Below are 20,020 nucleotides of genomic sequence, written 5' to 3'. Positions count from 1 at the left end.
TGATATGCAAACGATCTAGTGTGAATTTACAGCAATCCTATCAGACTCATTTCACAGTTCTTAGCCCCTGTGTCTCTCCAGAGTCCTTCGCATCATTAGGCCAATGTTCTCCATTACGAGCATAATTAAAATCTTTTGTAGCTTATCAAATAAAATATATTTTTGCTGATCTTATTGAGATCTTCATCTTACAGTTATTTTCCACAACAGGAATAAATTAAGACTAAGCATTTTGCAAAATGTATTACGATCTGGCGCTTGAAAGGGCCACTTCTGGTATCTATAGAGCGAGCGATAAAACATCTGGAGACTATAAACCCACCCGAGATAAGCATGTGCAAATCATCTTTCATTTGCCATTGCTCATTTTGAGAATAGATTTAATTAATTGTAATGTTAAACGAGTGGTCTTGCCCATCGCGCTCCTATTAAATTCACAAATGTGCACACATTCCCATATTGGATATTTTAATATGCTATAAAAAATATGGATTAACCAAATACTTTTCTGAACCATAATACAAACGGCTAGAGAACATACCCTCACGGGCGGAATATTATTTTTCTTATCAGCTTTTGCCTCATTTATGTCAAATGAAAGCAGGCTTCTCCTGCTAGTGGTAACAGACACTATATATACAGACACATATACATTGTGTTCAAACAATGGCTAGGTTCTCTCAGACATGGAAACTGGGGTGTACAAACACAGCATTATTCTTCCTCATCCCCAATCTGGCCCAGGGTGTCAGGATGGCTGTCAGACAGCAGCACAGAAAACACGCTCTCTCTGTGTATGTGTTCCGACACAAGAAAATGTCTTCTGTCTTCAATAGATGTTTCTCTTTAGAAGGCTGCTGTGTTAGCTGCAGTGTGCTTGACTCGTTAAACGAGGTTTAAGTCTTCTGTGTCAATTGGAGGCGGTGCAGAGCTTTAAGTATTTTGCACATTAATGCGCTTTTCAGAATATTACCCCAGGGTCCTGTTTCTGGAGGAGGTGGGGTGGGCTGTTTTGGTTGTAACATTGCTATTGTAAACTTTTTGTGTGTGTTCTGCCTCTCCTCTTGTACAAGAAATGATGGTGATTATTCAGATTTCATGCCTTGTCTGGATGTTAATTATTTACTGTGGGCATGAAATGCGTGTGAATGCCAGGGATTTGTGTATACAAACACGCTTCAGATCACAGAGAGAGAGCGGGAGGGTACAAGCGCTCTCAGTGCATTACCCTCTAGTGGGATATTTTCTCATTAATACTCAGCTTTGTTTACAGGCCCTTTGATTTAATTACGTGACGAAGAGAGTTAGATTAGCTGTTAATTGATTTAATTATCCAATTTGTTTGTTTCAGGCATAAATCCAGCAGAGCTTCAGCAGCTGTGGAAGGAGGTGACGAACTTGAAGGAAGAGAACAGCAACAACAGCAACGGCCGCCGCGGCCTGGACCTGTCCTCGCCACAACCCCCCAAGAAGCCCCTCCTCAACCAACACGCCTCCACCAATGGACAGTACATGAGCCATTCTCTGAAGAGAGAAGGGTGAGTTTCTCTCTTGTCTGTCGTCCTCTTCCTCCTGATCCAACAGCTTCAGTGTAACACGCTGGGCACAATAGGTTTTATATTTCCAGGGAATGGGTTGTGACTGAATGTATCACTAAGGATGTTCTGCTCATTGATTTAACAACCACAGATTATGATATTCGCCACAATCTGACCTCTTTTTCTAAACTGGGGTGCAACTAGGCATACGTGTCCTTTCTACTTTATGAAACAAAACTGGAACTCATTATGTGTGACATTCTCTTTACTGTCATCTTTGAATACAGAAAACAGGAGGCCTACATATTCCCTATTTAAAACTGCAATTCCTTGAAGGGGCCTAAGTTGATGGACATGTTCCCATAGGGCTTTGCCCACAGATGAATATTAATTTATAGTTTGTAAGTACCTTACTGTTTTCATTAAGACACAAGCTTGTTCTGTGTGTCAGAATGCACCTGGGAATTGCAGTGAAACACCTGGGAGCGAGGGAGTGATTTGGACTTTAGATTGCAGTAATGGAAATGGGATCAGCACACTATTAATTAGAGGGTCAAGGGTGCTGTTATTTCAGTTGCACTTAGGAAACTGCAGCTGTGACGTGCAGGGCTCTGTTTGGTTAAATACAATTCAAATTACCAACGTCCTCTCAACAACAGAAAAACACACACACACTGCAACCTTCGCTTTCCTTCCGGATAGTGACGTTTATGACAACTAGCCTTCTGTAGGTGTGACAGGCAATGAACTGTGGTGTCTGAATTGCTCTGCGTCAATATGTTCGGAATGCATTCTTTATTCAAATAGTAATGATCATTATATTAAATAAGTCAAGTTCATTCCAACGTTAATTTGAATACGTCAAACAGAGACTGTTTAAAATTACATGATTTAAAAAATACACTATAAATATTTGAAAAGTACGTTGATACGATGTAAGATCTATGTCAGAAAACTCCTCTTTTCACCGGATGCTTGACGTGATATTTGTACGTTTTCAGAAATATTTCCCTGAGCCACTGTGTCTTTAAGGAAGGAATTAATTTGGCATCCAACACATTGACTTGTTTTCTTGCACTGAGGCGCTGATCTCTGAACTGCTGGTGAGGAGCCTCCAGGCGCCATGAGCTCACTGCACAACATCTGACTTGTGTTTCGCTGATCAAAACCTATGTGTCATTATGAAAGCACTGCAGATGAAAACACGTTTAGCACTATAAACCATCAGGCTCAGGGAGGTGGAGAGAGGTTCAAACACAGGCAGGCAGATAGATAGTGTTCTATGTTGGTAGTGGAGATCTCACACTGCTCTCAATCGTAATGAGGGAACTTGGAATGCCTTATTTGGAAGCAAATAAAAGCTATATGTTTTACTGATTATGGGATACTCGTTCATCACATACACTACCGTTCAAAAGTTTGGGGTCACTTAGGAATGTCCTTGTTTTTGAAAGAAAAGCACATGTTTTGTCCATTAAAAGAAAATCAAATTGATCAGAAATGCAGTGTAGACATTGTTAGTGTTGTAAATGACTATGGAATATCTACACAGGCGTACAGAGACCCATTATCAGCAACCATCACTCCTGTGTTCCAATGTCACGTTGTGTTAGCTAATCCAGATGTATCATTTTAAAGGGCTAATTGATCATCAGAAAACAATTTTGCAATTGTGTTAGCACAGCTGAAAACTGTTGTGCTTATTAAAGAAGCAACAAAAACTGGCCTTCTGTAGACTAGTTGAGTATCTGGAGCATCAGAATTTCTGGGTTCGATTACAGGCTCAAAATGGCCAGAAACAGAGAACCATCTTCAGAAACTCATCAGTCTATTCTTGTTCTGAGAAATGAAGACTATTCCATGTGAGAAATTGCCAAGAAACTGGAGATCTCGTACAATGCTGTGTACTACTCCCTTCACAGAACAGCGCAAACTGGCCCTAACCAGAATAGAAAGAGGAGTGGGAGGCCCCGGTGCACAATTAAGCAAGAGGACAAGTACATTAGAGTGTCTAGTTTGAGAAACAGATGCCTCACAAGTCCTCTACTGGCAGCTTAATTAAATAGTACCCGCAAAACACCAGTCTCAACGTCAACGGTGAAGAGGTGACTCCGGGATGCTGGCCCAGTTGAGGACTTGTGAGGCGTCTGTTTCTCAAACTAGACACTCTAATGTACTTGTCCTCTTGCTCAGTTGTGCACCGGGGCCTCCCACTCCTCTTTCTATTCTGGTTAAGGGAATAGTACACAGTGTTGTACAAGATCTTCAGTTTCTTGTAAATTTCTTGCATGGAATAGCCTTCATTTCTCAGAACAAGAATAGACTGATGAGTTTCAGAAGAAAGTTATTTGTTTCCGGTCATTTTGAGCCTGTAATCGAAACCACAAATGCTTTTGCTCCAGATACTTAACTAGTCTGAAGAAGGCAAGTTGTATTGCTTCTTTAATCAGAAAAACAGTTTTCAGCTGTGCTAACATAATTGCAAAAGGGTTTTCAAATTATCAATTAGCCTTTTAAAATGATAAACTTGGATTAGCTAACACAACGTGAAATTGGAACACAGGAGTGATGGTTGCTGATAATGGGTTTATGTATGCCTACAGTGCCTTGCGAAAGTATTCGGCCCCCTTGAACTTTGCGACCTTTTGCCACATTTCAGGCTTCAAACATAAAGATATAAAACTGTATTTTTTTGTGAAGAATCAACAACAAGTGGGACACAATCATGAAGTGGAACGACATTTATTGGATATTTCAAACTTTTTTAACAAATCAAAAACTGAACAATTGGGCGTGCAAAATTATTCAGCCCCTTAAGTTAATACTTTGTAGCGCCACCTTTTGCTGCGATTACAGCTGTAACTTTTTTCCCATTCCTCCTATCAAAACAGCTCGAGCTCAGTGAGGTTGGATGGAGAGCATTTGTGAACAGCAGTTTTCAGTTCTTTCCACAGATTCTCGATTGGATTCAGGTCTGGACTTTGACTTGGCCATTCTAACACCTGGATATGTTTATTTTTGAACCATTACATTGTAGATTTTGCTTTATGTTTTGGATCATTGTCTTGTTGGAAGACAAATCTCCATCCCAGTCTCAGGTCTTTTGCAGACTCCATCAGGTTTTCTTCCAGAATGGTCCTGTATTTGGCTCCATCCATCTTCCCATCAATTTTAACCATCTACCCTGTCCCTGCTGAAGAAAAGCAGGCCCAAACCATGATGCTGCCACCACCATGTTTGACAGTGGGGATGGTGTGTTCAGCTGTGTTGCTTTTACGCCAAACATAACGTTTTGCATTGTTGCCAAAAAGTTCAATTTTGGTTTCATCTGACCAGAGCACCTTCTTCCACATGTTTTGTGTGTCTCCCAGGTGGCTTGTGGCAAACTTTAAACAACACTTTTTATGGATATCTTTAAGAAATGGCTTTCTTCTTGCCACTCTTCCATAAAGGCCAGATTTGTGCAATATACGACTGATTGTTGTCCTATGGACAGAGTCTCCCACCTCAGCTGTAGATCTCTGCAGTTCATCCAGAGTGATCATGGGCCTCTTGGCTGCATCTCTGATCAGTCTTCTCCTTGTATGAGCTGAAAGTTTAGAGGGACGGCCAGGTCTTGGTAGATTTGCAGTGGTCTGATACTCCTTCCATTTCAATATTATCGCTTGCACAGTGCTCCTTGGGATGTTTAAAGCTTGGGAAATCTTTTTGTATCCAAATCCGGCTTTAAACTTCTTCACAACAGTATCTCGGACCTGCTTGGTGTGTTCCTTGTTCTTCATGATGCTCTCTGCGCTTTTAACGGACCTCTGAGACTATCACAGTGCAGGTTCATTTATACGGAGACTTGATTACACACAGGTGGATTGTATTTATCATCATTAGTCATTTAGGTCAACATTGGATCATTCAGAGATCCTCACTGAAAGGGGCTGAATAATTTTGCACGCCCAATTTTTCAGTTTTTGATTTGTTAAAAAAGTTTAAAATATCCAATAAATGTCGTTCCACTTCATGATTGTGTCCCACTTGTTGTTGAATTTTTACAAAAAAATACAGTTTTATATCTTTATGTTTGAAGCCTGAAATGTGGCAAAAGGTCGCAAAGTTCAAGGGGGCCGAATACTTTCGCAAGGCACTATATGTAGATATTCCATACAACATCTGCCATTTCCAGCTACAATAGTAATTTACATTAACAATGTCTACACTGTATTTCTGATCAATTTGATGAAATTTTAATGGACAAAACATTTCCTTTTCTTTCAAAAACAAGGACATTTCTAAGTGACCCCGACTTTTGAACGGTGGTGTACATTTATTTAAAGATAATGTGAGACATTTTAGGTCAAGTGGTATGACATCAGTATTTTGACTCTCCTTTCATATATTTTGACTATAAGGTCTCACAAAATGTCCATATTTCGCTTAAACATTACATGGAAACAAAGATAGACCCCCCCTGTCCTTTTCACACACTGTTCCAGCCACACTCACGCACACACACACAAACACACACACACACACACACACACACACACACACACACACACACACACACACACACAAACACACATCAAGCTTCAGTGACACCTCTCCTAGCTCACTGCAGACAGTATCCACAGGCTCTGATGCATCCAGTCTGCTCAGTCAGTCAGTTAGCCAGTCAGTCAGCGCTCTCATCCCTATGGCTGAAGATTAATCGGAGGGGGAAATATTGACACGCTCCCTCCATCACACGTCTTCAGATGTGAACCAACAACAACAACCATCAGTGGGAAGAGAGAAACAACAAGGCCCAGCTGAAGGCTCCATGAAACATTGGAGAAGATGTGTGTGAAAGGCTGCCCCCGACGCCTTGCGCTCCCTGACAGAGATGAAAAAAGACGTCAACAGCAGTTTAGCACACGTTCAAGTGAAGGAGGCAATCTGGGGTTGAATATTCAGAGTAGAAACCCAAACAGGTGATTTCTCACCCGTCTCTCTGCTGTGGATGGCAAAAAAGGTTTCCAAACCCGGCTTTAAAATATAGATGACTGACATAAATGAGCATTAAAAAATCCCTATTAAACATTGCATGATGCTTATTTAAATTCATACAACCAATAATCCTGCTTGTGTTAATTTCCATGTGCTTAAATCATATAACTATAAAGAACATTATTCCTCTCTTTTGATGATGCAGACACCATTCTAATCAGAATCCTTGGGAAGAATAGAAAATGAAGGAAACATTATGTGGCGTGATTATTCCATGCAAGGCTGTGAGAAATGTCTGTTATAATCCAGGGATTTGAATAATCAGGTTTTAGATAATGGCCTGGGCTGCGTGTAAATAGAGAGCATCCACTCATCCTCCTAGCGCTGAACTTAATGAACTTTTAATTGATGTGGTTTTGTAAGTCCTTTTGTCATGCAACAGAAACAAGCCACTCTGCTGATGGACCTGCTTTCCCGTCCGGGCTCAGATTGGTTTACAGCTAGCCCTAAGTACCATGTAGTTAGTTTCATGTGTCATATAAAATCTGCCCAGGCACAGCGACGCCTGCAACTAAAACCTTAAGTGCATCCACAGGCATTATTCACAGCCTTTTCACTTCCGTCTTAAGGAAGGAGGAGAAATTCAATCACTGCCGGCGCAGATGAGACGTTGCTCCAGCTTTTAGCAGCCTCAAAGAGCCCTCACTCACAGACAGGGATCCTGACTGAATCACACCAATATGGTGAAGATATGTTTGTCTGTCATTCATCCTGCTCTGAGTTTAGGATTGTGAGGAGAGAAATACCCCTGTGAGCCAGGTCTCTTAGTTCAATGATTTGCTTATTTCAATGAAATGCATCCAATCTGTATCTGACTTAAATTCCCCATCCCTATGCTGCACTCATTTTGTGTGTGAGAGAGAGAGAGATGGAGAGGGAGAGACATGGAGATGGAGAGAGAGACATGGAGATGGAGAGAGAGAGACATGGAGATGGAGAGAGAGAGACATGGAGATGGAGAGAGAGAGACATGGAGATGGAGAGAGAGAGACATGGAGATGGGGAGAGAGAGAGACATGGAGATGGAGAGAGGGAGAGACATGGAGAAAAAATACACATCCATCTCTTTCTATCTCCATGTCTCTCTCTCCATATATCTCTCTATCTCCATATCCCTCTCTCTGCACTCTTAGAAAACAGGGTTCCAAAAGGGTTATTTGGCTGTCCCCATAGGATAATCCTTTTTGGTTCCAGGTATACTGTAACTATTTTTGGTTCCAGGTAACCCTTTTGGTTTCCATGTAGAAACCTTTTTACAGAGGGTTCTACATGGAACCTAAAATAGTTTTACCTGGAACCAAAAAGGGTTCTCTTATGGGGACAGCCAAATAACTCTTTTGGAACCCTTTTTTCTAAGAGTGTAGAGAGAGGGATATGGAGATAGAGATATGGAGAGAGAGAGAGAGAGATGGAGATAGAAAGCGAGGGAGAGCTGGAGAGAGCGAGAGCATTCATCTCACATAGCATTTGGCCCACTTACTTCCCAGCAACCATCAGTAACCACAGCTCAGGGACTTCAGCTCAGCAATCTGTTAAGGAGATAAATAATCTGATTTGGCACGACACGCCCCTTTCTTGCCTTTAATTTGTTTTACACACGTAAAATTATAATTAAATAATTACGGGGTAAACCCTTGATTGGCGGGGGGTCTGGAGAGCCCTAGGGAGGCCACAGAAGAGCAGGCAGTCATCGATACCCACTCTGAGAGATGATAGACCGTGTTGTGACTGGCTTTCCAGACAGGCCATGTCCAGACTCTGACCCAGCTTGGTAGAAACATCAATCCTCTCTCTGTTAGCTACCAATAATCACACTGAGTGCCCTAGTGTACTTTATAGTCCCTAGGATCATGCCTTGTTGATGATATAAGTCACCGTCCTCAAAAACAGACAGATTGTGTGCTGTGGTTGTCTTTTTGCCGGCATTATGGTATGCCTATGTGTTGTTGGTGTGTACGGATAAACAACACCTGGAAGATTTGGCCATGTTCCGTCTAGGTAGAGAAGCTTTTTGTTCCTATTCTATACAGGATGCAGATGGCATGGTTTCCCTCATTGCTGTTACAAGATCATTAGAGTTATCTTCCCCCAGGCAGCCTGACAATAATAGCATCCTGACAGACCTGCCCAGGGTGCGAGTCACATTTAACTCCACCACAGGATCTGAGAGAGAGAGAGCTGAGGAGAGGAGATGTTTTTTCTCTCCTAGTGCTGAATGAGAATGAGGTCACAATAGGGAGAACCCCCCCCAGAATCCCGGGCACTTCTTCTATTGCACTAATGTAGCTGATTTGGTGTAAATTCTGTCATTTACCACTGTTTAGTCATCTGCTGTTTAAAAGGGTCTTTCTGCCACAAGCTCCTTCAGAGTTCTGTGCTCACTGACTCCCAGCGCACACTCCACAATTCAATATCTTATTAATACACAATTAACCAACAGGGCTACTCGGAAATCATTTTAAAAAGCATCTCTTTAAATATAAAATCAGCGCAACATTCACCAGTCCACACATTTTCTTGTTAAAAAGTCATTATAATATTTATTCTACCATCTATTTATTAGCTGTATCAAAACAGAGGTCTTAATGCATATGCATAATTCATATGTATTTTTTATATTTCAGATTTTTTGAATGTTAAACGCATTCATGAATGCTTCACTGCTCCCTAATTGCAATGCAATTATCACATGTTATGAACAATGTGAACTCTTAAGCAAGTAATTATAACACAAGAAAACCTGTGACGACCCTCTTGAGGTAAAGCTTTGCTACTTTATTTTTAATGCATTGCAGATGGATGCGTTAGGAATGGTTCAATTTTGCGAGGGATCTTTAACAGTCATCCTAAGGAGAGCAAAATACACACAGAGCATCTCCATATGAATCTGTGAGGATTTGGGTCTAATGAATCTTCCCTTGCCCTCTCCCTTCTCAGCCTCCTGCAGAACGGGCCAGTATGTAAGCTGCAGTGGTGTGCTAGACTACAGGGCCACTAGAACACAGGTGGTAGTGATACAGGACAGTCCCCCAGGCTCTTGTAGCTGAGACTTGTGTGGCTTGTACAGTGCCTGTCTCCATATGGTAGACTGTCTCGTTCTCTACATGCACATGCTTCTGCATCCTACTGTTTCGACTTGCAACGCTATATGTAAGTTGTTGTATAGTTTGTTTATCTGGACGGTCCTGGTATTTACAGCTGATGTTGTGAAGCCGTAAGCCGCTCCTTCGACGTGCGCGTTTGGCCCCTGCTGACGTCGGTTGGTCCGTCCGTTGACCGGTAAATAAATTGCTAGCAGACGGGAGTGTTTGGTGTTTACTGTTTGTGCTTGGCTGGCAGATGGATTTGGGGGCTTCCTGTTGTCTGTTCCTCCAGGTGGGTTCTGGGAAAGGGTTCAGCAGTAAGGTCTTAGGGAACCCCTGGCTGCCTGGATCAAAGTGGGCAGCTACTCGGATCACTGACAGTAAATAATGACATATTGATTGCTTTTAGTCCCTCTCACAAGGACTGCCCCTACAAGGACCACCCCCTCCAGCCAGAGAGGTAGCAGAGATCACAAAGCTACACTGATTTCACACTGCCCGCAGTTCAAAGGTCAACTCAAAGGAAGGCTTTTGTGTTGAGACAACACAAGGGGAATTCTCACCAAACCCATCAACATCCTCAATTTTAAGTGGTGTACTTCTGTAACATGCCAATGAAACATTGTTCGCACTGACACTGTTAATAAGTAGGAATTAATGTTTGTGTTTATCTCTTTGTCTGTCTCTTACAGATCCACGCTAGACGACTACCAACACTCTCACCACAGTCACCCGCTTTATGGGCACGGGGTTTGCAAGTGGCCTGGATGCGAGGCGGTGTTTGAGGACTTCCAGTCATTCCTGAAGTAAGTTTCATAGCTTTTAGGCTGCATCTCACTGTTCTGTTGTCTTCGTCCGTCAGACATTCCAGTATCTTGTCTATGTTCCCCCTCTGCTTGGCCCTCTTCTTGGGCCGATTAAGGCTATGTTTCCCCTGGGGCTTAGTGACACTACAGGTGTAACGGGTTATTTGTGTGTGTGTGTGTGTGTGTGTGTGTGTGTGTGTGTGTGTGTGTGTGTGTGTGTGTGTGTGTGTGTGTGTGTGTGTGTGTGTGTGGAGATGCTAGGTGTGTTGTTGTTCCTCTATGATAGTGATGGGGTGTGGTCTCCACTGGGCCCTGCAGGGGCCTCTAATTCCTGTGATAAGTGCAGTCCCCATGGTGATTCTGGCCATTTTTCCCAAACAAACAACGGGAGAATGTTTATCTGTGGCAGCCAACACTCAGGGAGCTCCGCATGTTTGTCCTTGTCACTGGACAGGGATTTGTGCTTTTGCTTTCCTCACTCAGCTCTCTCTGTCTTTCCCTTGCTTTCTTTCTCTCTCGTTCTGTTTGCTGTTCTCTTCTTCTCTCCTGCTGTCTTTCTCTTGCTCTGAATCTCTTTTTGTCTCTCAACTGCCTAACTAGTTGTATCTCTATTTCATCCCTTAATAACAGCACCAGAAGTAACTTATTTTCAGGTCTTGTACTCAGTCAGATTCAATAGTTCTACTCATCAAAAAACTCAAGCAATACCATGCCCACTGGACCCTCTCAAACTGAACCAGTCTCAGGATTTTGGCTTCTTCTCCTAATTCATATCCCCTTTGAACTGGGCCTTCGTTGTACTGTATCCCCTGTATAGTCCTAACCCTGGTTTACTAAGTAACCTTGTGTGCAGTGTTCTATGGGTAATCCAACACATAACACCACCATGGCTACAGAGACAGACGATGAAAACATCTGTGCTGTGGCAGCAGATCAATGGGTGTCTGTTTCCCCGGATTAGTAGCACTTTAAACAAGATATGACACAATCCCATTATCCTGGGCCTAGCAGTCACAGCACACAGAGGTCCCTCACAAACACACAGGAGATCGGTCGAATCTTTACGGTCACTTACAGCTCTGCTGTTCCTACTCTGTGTTTAATTTCTCATTTCATCATATGCAACCAGCCACTTGGAGAGAAGGTGGTTTTAAAAAGTGCCCTAAAATGTTTGCAGCACCACAAAACACGTTTGAAATCATTTTTGATGATAATAATGTGAGCTACCTTGGATTTCAGTTTACAGCGAGAAATCACAGAAAGTTTGAGTCGTTTTTAAAAAACTTGTTGTTCATTACAAATTAGAAAAACAGATCTATTTTTTCTCCCTCAACATTTCAGTTTTGTGAGTGTCCCCTTCAATCAATCGCTATGCATTGTATTCTGACATTGCCTCACCCTTTGTTTATAGAAGGGAGAGTAATTACAATCTGTGCACCAGGTAAAGCTCACCTTAGAAAAAAAGTATCTAAGTCACTCTGCTATGTTTTTACAACTGTGGTTATCATGGCAACATCTTGTTTACTTTAGTTGCCTGCCCAAACTGCTTGGAACATGTTAAGAAAACATTGGAAGATTCACCACAAAGCTGCCTTTGTTTAACAGCAGGCAAGAGAATGAGCAGCTCACCAAGGTGTTAAGTCTCAAACCCTTAACCACTTCCACATGAAACCCAGAGACTGATGTTTACTCCACGTCTCCAAGAGAATCACAAATACAAACAAACAATAAATCAGGCATATGCTAATAACACCTTAATAAAATATTATTGGGGTGGATAGATATGGTGGAAGTGAACCGGAGGAGACAGTAGAGACAGTGTGTATAAGAGACAGCAGAACACTGAGTATTGGCGAGTCGGAAAGGTGAGGAGGACTCTAACGTCAACCAGATTTCAGCTCGGCATGCCAGCAGTAACAACTAACACAGGACTGAAGTGTGTGTATTTATTATGCATTTTAAAGACAACATACCTACATGCACTATCTTGATAAATAAAAAGGGTCAAATCCTATTCCTGTTTTCAATCCAGTGCTGTGTGGGGTGGGGTCGAGTCACAGATATTGGTGAGGGTCAAGAACCCCTCTTCAGTGACCATTCAAAGGTCACAGCTAGTGAAACACTGCACTGCCCTCTAGTGCTGCACCCTCTGCCTCTCTCTGGCACTCATAAAACTAACTGACTCATACCGCAACACTCTCTGACAATTGCTTAAGAAAGAATAGGCTATTTGGTGGATATTACTTCTTTTGTAGACAATGTTATTTTTCATATTTCTCAACACGTGTCCTAAAAATTGTTTCTTAAAAATCATAGAAAAATATTATTGAATATTTCATATTTTAAAAAATTGGTTTTAACTGATGTGCAAATAGTTTTTATGAAAAACTATGAAAATAGACATTCTAATTTACACAATGGTCAACTATATGGACATGTGGCATCGGGCTGGTCCAAAGTAGCGGGTCCAGTATATCTAATTAAAACCAATAAAAAAGGAAAGCTGCCTAAATGATATGTAAAAAACTGACTTTAAGGAATGTCTATTTAACTTGTTTTATTGTGTCAATTTACATTAGGGGCTGTCATCCTGCCAGAAAGCTTTTAAAATCGGTTTAATTTAAAGTATAGAAAGTGACACATGCCAACATTCATATTCTCTCTCGATGGCAATTTCCTGTTTCCTCAGCTAGCTCCCTGTATCCCCAGCTAGCTCCCTGTGTCCCCAACTAGCTCCCTGTATCCCCAGCTAGCTCCCTGTATTCTCAACTAGCTCCCTGTATCCCCAGCTAGCTCCCTGTGTCCCCAACTAGCTCCCTGTATCCCCAGCTAGCGCCCTGTATTCTCAACTAGCTCCCTGTGTCCCCAACTAGCTCCCTGTATCCCCAGCTAGCTCCCTTTATCCTCAACTAGCTCCCTGTATCCCCAACCAGCTCCCTGTATCCCCAGCTAGCTCCCTGTATCCCCAGCTAGCTCCCTGTATCCCCAGCTAGCGCCCTGTATTCTCAACTAGCTCCCTGTATCCCCAGCTAGCTCCCTGTATTCTCAACTAGCTCCCTGTATCCCCAGCTAGCTCCCTGTGTCCCCAACTAGCTCCCTGTATCCCCAGCTAGCACCCTGTATTCTCAACTAGCTCCCTGTGTCCCCAACTAGCTCCCTGTATCCCCAGCTAGCTCCCTTTATCCTCAACTAGCTCCCTGTATCCCCAACCAGCTCCCTGTATCCCCAGCTAGCTCCCTATATCCCCAACTAGCTCCCTGTATCCCCAGCTAGCGCCCTGTATTCTCAACTAGCTCCCTGTATCCCCAACTAGCTCCCTGTATTCCCAGCTAGCTCCCTGTGTCCCCAACTAGCTCCCTGTATCCCCAGCTAGCTCCCTGTATCCCCAGCTAGCTCCCTGTGTCCCCAACTAGCTCCCTGTATCCCCAGCTAGCTCCCTTTATCCTCAACTAGCTCCCTGTATCCCCAACCAGCTCCCTGTATCCCCAGCTAGCTCCCTATATCCCCAGCTAGCTCCCTATATCCCCAACTAGCTCCCTGTATCCCCAGCTAGCTCCTTATATCCCCAACTAGCTCCCTGTATCCCCAACTAGCTCCCTGTATCCCCAGCTAGCGCCCTGTATTCTCAACTAGCTCCCTGTATCCCCAACTAGCTCCCTGTATTCCCAGCTAGCTCCCTGTGTCCCCAACTAGCTCCCTGTATCCCCAGCTAGCTCCCTGTATCCCCAGCTAGCTCCCTGTGTCCCCAACTAGCTCCCTGTATCCCCAGCTAGCTCCCTTTATCCTCAACTAGCTCCCTGTATCCCCAACCAGCTCCCTGTATCCCCAGCTAGCTCCCTATATCCCCAGCTAGCTCCCTATATCCCCAACTAGCTCCCTGTATCCCCAGCTAGCTCCTTATATCCCCAACTAGCTCCCTGTATACCCAGGTAGCTCCCTGTATCCCCAGCTAGCTCCCTGTATCCCCAACTAGCTCCCTGTATCCCCAGCTAGATCCCTGTATCCCCAGCTAGCTCCCTGTATCCCCAACTAGCTCCCTGTATGCCTAGCTAGCTCCCTGTTTCCTGAACTAGCTCCCTGTATCCCCAGCTAGCTCCCTGTATCCCGAACTAGCTCCTTGTATCCCCAGCTAGAGCCCTGCAGCTCCCTGTATCCAGATGCTCTTCGCATGGCTGCATTAGGAGCCATTTGAATATTTCATTTCCTATTAATTATGCACTGTGGCTCTCCATGTCATTAGAATAAAAAAAGTAATGTAACAAAGGATGAAAAGAAGCAAGGTGCATGGTTTCTGTGAACAGAGAAATTCTAAAGCTCATCACGTAGGGCACCCTTTATTGAAAATGTGGTCTATGCCGTTTAAATTGAAGTTGAAATGTCTTTACTTACTCCTTTTTTTCTTTCAAATTTTAGTTAGATGTTCTGAAATGTTTACCAGTTTCAATTCCCAACCTACTTAATTAAATGGCCTTTTATTTCATTAAGATAAATGTAAAGCTGAGAGTGGACAGAATTGATTTCAGCAGCTATGGTTATCGTCTACACTTTCCTTAGATATGCCTTTTCTCATTTCTGTCTTTTTGTCAAAATAATACAATTGAAATACTGAGTATATATATACAGTAATTCAGTAATTACAGTAATTCATATATATAAAACACGGCCATCTGAAAAGCAGTGTATTTTTCCATAAAGATTTTAATTCCCCAAGGTTGAAAATAGCCCACTAGAAGCGAAACCTTCACATCCAAGCAGAATGCCATCCATTTTCCCCTCCTTCACATATCTCTGTTTTGTGTGTGTCTGTGTGTTTTTTAATGCACAAACGTGTTGTCTGTATGTTAAGCAATCAGCCCACAACAAAACTGCCAGGGAGGCCTTTAGATTTATTGAGCCATCATATCAGTCCGGCCTGTCACTGCTTCTGCAGCCGGTCAGGCAGGTCTGGCTACATTTGATTTGCAGTAAATGACAGAAAAAGTGCATTTGAGAAGACAGGCACGTCGCACACCATTCCTTCCTCCACCGGCGCTACTGTGAGCGCGCAGAGGCATGCCTAGTGACAGTGACCTACATGGTCACTGAAGATGTGATATAATTTATGATATATATAATATATTGGATCCATTAGCGAGCATAATGAAGTAGTGAAATGAAAGGGTATTTGTGAAATCAGTTCAAACATCCTGCTCGGATTATGATGAAATGATTAATGAAATGCCCCTGCATAAGCATTTTCAAACAGTAATTCATGCAGAGGCTGATAAAAATCCTCCAATCATATTTCCTTCACTTGTGAACCTTATCTCTACCATTTTATATAAATCACGGAAAAAACCCCGTCTGCTGCTGGGCAAGCTACTTATTTAGATTAGTTATAAACGTGCAGAAAAAGAGAACATCTTTGCAGAATAAAATAATCATGCATAATTATATTCATAATGCAAGTTTTTGACAGATTCCATCTATCTTCTTCTTGTTGTCCTTTGCCATTCCTTCTGGCTTCATTTGAGATCTCTAAATCTTGATGACATAATTAACCGGAAAAATACACCAAAATAAGGAGAATGTGCCGACCAGAGTAGGATGGTGCCATCTTCAAAGAGAAAGGGTGCACACTGAAGCACTGCATAATTTACTAAATGAAACCAACCTGAAATTCTTAAGTCATTTTTCTTATCTATGAAGTTAAGTTTGAGCAGATATGGCCACCTCATGAAATATGGATTCCATTCTTCTTTGCTTAAAGGATTATTCCTTTTCAGGTTGTGCATATATTGTTATACAAATCCTGGTAATATTTGGGTAGTTTTATACTTCTAGATCTGCACAGTCTTTACCCATTATTATATGTGCGTGTGTACACCAGACATTCCTACGTTATTTCCACAGTACCTGTACAGAGGAATTACTAGATCACGTAATCACATAAAAAGCATGATAGGATTTGTGTCAAATTGTATAAAAGGCTGCAGTTAAACCATGTGAAGACACACTGAGCTGAGAATCTTTGTTTTCTCTTTTCTCTCAGGCATCTCAACAATGAGCACGCCCTGGACGACAGGAGCACAGCCCAGTGTCGGGTACAAATGCAGGTTGTACAGCAGCTGGAACTGCAGGTATTGTTTCCAGTTTTGTTTTCGCCCGAAATATTTGTGGCTCCTTTCCTGACACTTCCTCTGTCTACTGCCCCCTCCTTGTCTCGCAGAAATGAACCATGGGTCACACATGGAGGGGGGTGGAAGAATGAAATGATTTTGTACATTTGTGAGTAACCAGTCATTAAAAATGTGTTATGTATGCATGACAGCCAGGCAAAGATATATGAAGGGCCCCGGGGCTAAGTAGAGAAGATAATTACATTTTGAATTTTACTGGGTTTTATAGATATTTATTACTTTTAACTGTTTGGCACCAACAATAAAACACTTATTGAAATGCTCAGGCAGCAGCCAACGATGGGCTGTCGACTGGGTTTATTGGAATAGGAAGATGCTAAATTTCTCACAAATAACGGCGATCAGAGATATTAATGTAGTCATCAGTATGAGTGGCCTGATAGGCACTTCTTCCATAAGACGGACCCTGGAAATATGCAATCAGTATGTACATTAAGTATAATGTAAAAATTTTTTTAAAAAAAAGTATGCACTTATGGAAAAATGGATGGGACACTGTTGGCCCATTAGTGTGTGTTGGTAAAGGTCTGTGGAGAGGTGGGTTTGAACACTCTCTAACTGGTCACTGTAAAACCATCCCTTCTAGGCTGGAGTCAGATGTCTCTGTGGAAGGTTTGCATATGTTTTATTACAACTGAAAGGTAGACATAACAATCCATGCCATTAACTAACTTATTTTTGTCATTTTTTTGTTGCTAAGCAGGCTTTCGAATCAATGGCATGTTTATGTATAGCATATGTGCTATATTTTATTTTTTTTATTTTTTTATTTTACCTTTATTTAACCAGGCAAGTCAGTTAAGAACAAATTCTTATTTTCAATGACGGCCTGGGAACAGTGGGTTAACTGCCTGTTCAGGGGCAGAACGACAGATTTGTACCTTGTCAGCTCGGGGGTTTGAACTCGCAACCTTCCGGTTACTAGTCCAACGCTCTAACCACTAGGCTACCCTGCCGCCCCATATACAGTAGACTTAAGGTACAAAGTTTCATGATTAACAGAATTGTAACCTTGAACGATGAGGTTACAAGTTCAGTTCCTTCAGCATTGCACCACACTACCGTCATACTCATTATTTCCGCTCTGGTTGTGTGTCATTGAGAGCGACTCAAAGAGTGAGAATTTATCAGACACGTCCTCCTCCTAACACAGCATATCTCTATAATCTGACCTGGCAGCTACTGTAAAACAGAGAGAACAGTTTAGGACATGCAGGCAGATCCAGAGTTTGTTATTTGCAATGGGACACAGAGTATACAGATATTCTATGGTAATTTGAACAGTTTCTCACTGCAGGAAAATAGTCCTGCAGCAACAGGAAATGTGAACTATTATATGGATTCTAATTAATCAACATTTTTGTAGGCGTTGATACATTTTTCATAATGGAAAATTCTCTGCGACAACAGAGTGATCAAATTAAGACAAAACATTTGTAGTTTGACCTTGAAGAAGAGACATGGCACGGTAGACTCGTGCATGATGACTAAAGTATCAAAATGCACAAAGGTTTATCGTCACATTAGCCTAGCATATTATAAAACTACTTCCTACTGGATATTTGACAAACAGTGAGAAAGAACATCATGTGTTGGATTGTACTACAGAGAATTCGATTTTTGTTCGTAAAGGATTTAATTTTTTTCCTTCTCGTTACAGCTAGCGAAAGACAAAGAGCGTCTGCAAGCCATGATGACGCATCTCCACGTCAAATCCACGGAGCCCAAACCCACCCCACAGCCAGTGAGTAGCAGCTCTGTCATGTGCCTGTTTTCCTTCATTATTCTTCTCTCATTTGTCTAATTGTCTCACAAATATTTATTAATTTATATCCTCATCTCTTCATTTATCGTCCCACCTCGCCAACAGCCAGTGAAATTGCAGGGCACCAAATTCAAAACGACAGAAATCCCATAATTAAAATTCCTCAAACATACAAGTATTTTACACCATTTTAAAAATAAACTTGTTGTAAATCCAGCCAGAGTGTCCGATTTCAAAAAGGCTTTACGACGAAAGCACATCAAATGATTATGTTAGGTCAGTACCTAGTCACAGAAAAACACAGCCATTTTTCCAGCCATAGAGAGGAGTAACAAAAAGCAGAAATAGAGATAAAATGAATCACTAACCTTTGATGATCTTCATCAGATGACACTCATAGAACTTCATGTTACACAATACATGTATGTTTTGTTCGATAAAGTTCATATTTATATCCAAAAATCTCAGTTTACATTGGCGCGTTACGTTCAGTAACGTTTTGCTTCCTAAACATCCAGTGATTTTGCAGAGAGCCATATCAATTTACAGAAATACTCATCATAAATGTTGATGAAAATACATCTGCTATGCATGGAACTTTAGATAAACTTCTCCTTAATGCAACCCCTGTGTCAGATTTCAAAATAGCTTTACAGAAAAAGCACACCATGCAATAATCTGAGTACATCGGTCAGACAACAAAACAAGCCATACAGATATCGGCCATGTTGTGGAGTCAACAAAAGTCAGAAATAGCATTATAAATATTCACTTACCTTTGGTGATCTTTATCAGAATGCAATCCCACAATAAATGTTTGATTTGTTTGATAAAGTCCATCATTTATGTCCAAATATCTAGTGGAAGCCTTAGGAAGTGCAATATGACCCCATAGACACTGTATATTCGATAGACAATGACTTGAAAAACTACAAACCTCAGATTTCCCACTTTCTGGTTGGATTTTTTCCCCGGTTTTTGCCTGCCATATGAGTTTTGTTATACTCACAGACATCATTCAAACAGTTTTAGAAACTTCAGAGTATTTTCTACCCAAATCTACTAATAATATGCATATATTAGCAACTGGGCCTGAGTAGCAGGCAGTTTACTCTGGGCACCTTACTCATCCAAGCTACTCAATACTGCCCCCCAGTCCCAAAGAAGTTAAACAAAAGCAGTTGCTCATTTGAGAGGAGACGTTAATATTGTTTTGATCACATATGTTGACATCCCAGATAACATTTTGTTCTGATTATTAACGCGGAGCACATGGTATTCCATAGTGTCTGAACTGATGTTGGTATGAGCAGCAACATAAACCTCTGTATCATAGTCAATTGTAGCTCAGTTGGTAGAGCATGGTACTTGTAACACCAGAGTAGTGGCTTCAATTCCTGGCACCACCCATATGTAATATATGTGCATGCTTGACTGTAAGTCGCTTTGGATAAAAGTTTCTGCTAAATGGCATATATACAGTACCAGTCGAAAGTTTGGACACACCTACTCATTCAAGGGGTTGGCTTTATTTTTACTATTTTCTACATTGTAGAATAGTAGTGAAGACATCAAAACTATGAAATAACACACAGTTGAAGTCGGAAGT

At 41.8% G+C, this 20,020-nt stretch overlaps 1 protein-coding gene across 8 annotated transcripts in view; it reads left to right on the top strand.

Moving 5' to 3' along the window:
• LOC110494596 (forkhead box protein P1-B) overlaps positions 1-20,020 on the top strand; it is a 233,073-nt gene that overhangs the window by 189,740 nt on the left and 23,313 nt on the right. For all 8 annotated transcript variants that reach the window (XM_036950691.1, XM_021569807.2, XM_021569804.2 and 5 more), the window contains 4 exons: positions 1,352-1,538; positions 10,354-10,467; positions 16,499-16,586; positions 18,307-18,390. In XM_036950691.1, the coding sequence (XP_036806586.1) occupies positions 1,352-1,538; positions 10,354-10,467; positions 16,499-16,586; positions 18,307-18,390 (473 nt within the window). The remainder of the gene's footprint in view (positions 1-1,351; positions 1,539-10,353; positions 10,468-16,498; positions 16,587-18,306; positions 18,391-20,020) is intronic.

The sequence above is a fragment of the Oncorhynchus mykiss genome, chromosome 17 (genome assembly GCF_013265735.2).
Source record: "Oncorhynchus mykiss isolate Arlee chromosome 17, USDA_OmykA_1.1, whole genome shotgun sequence".
NCBI lineage: Eukaryota > Metazoa > Chordata > Actinopteri > Salmoniformes > Salmonidae > Oncorhynchus > Oncorhynchus mykiss.
Note: the sequence above shows the minus strand (reverse complement) of the source record. Positions and strands in the feature narration are given on the sequence as shown.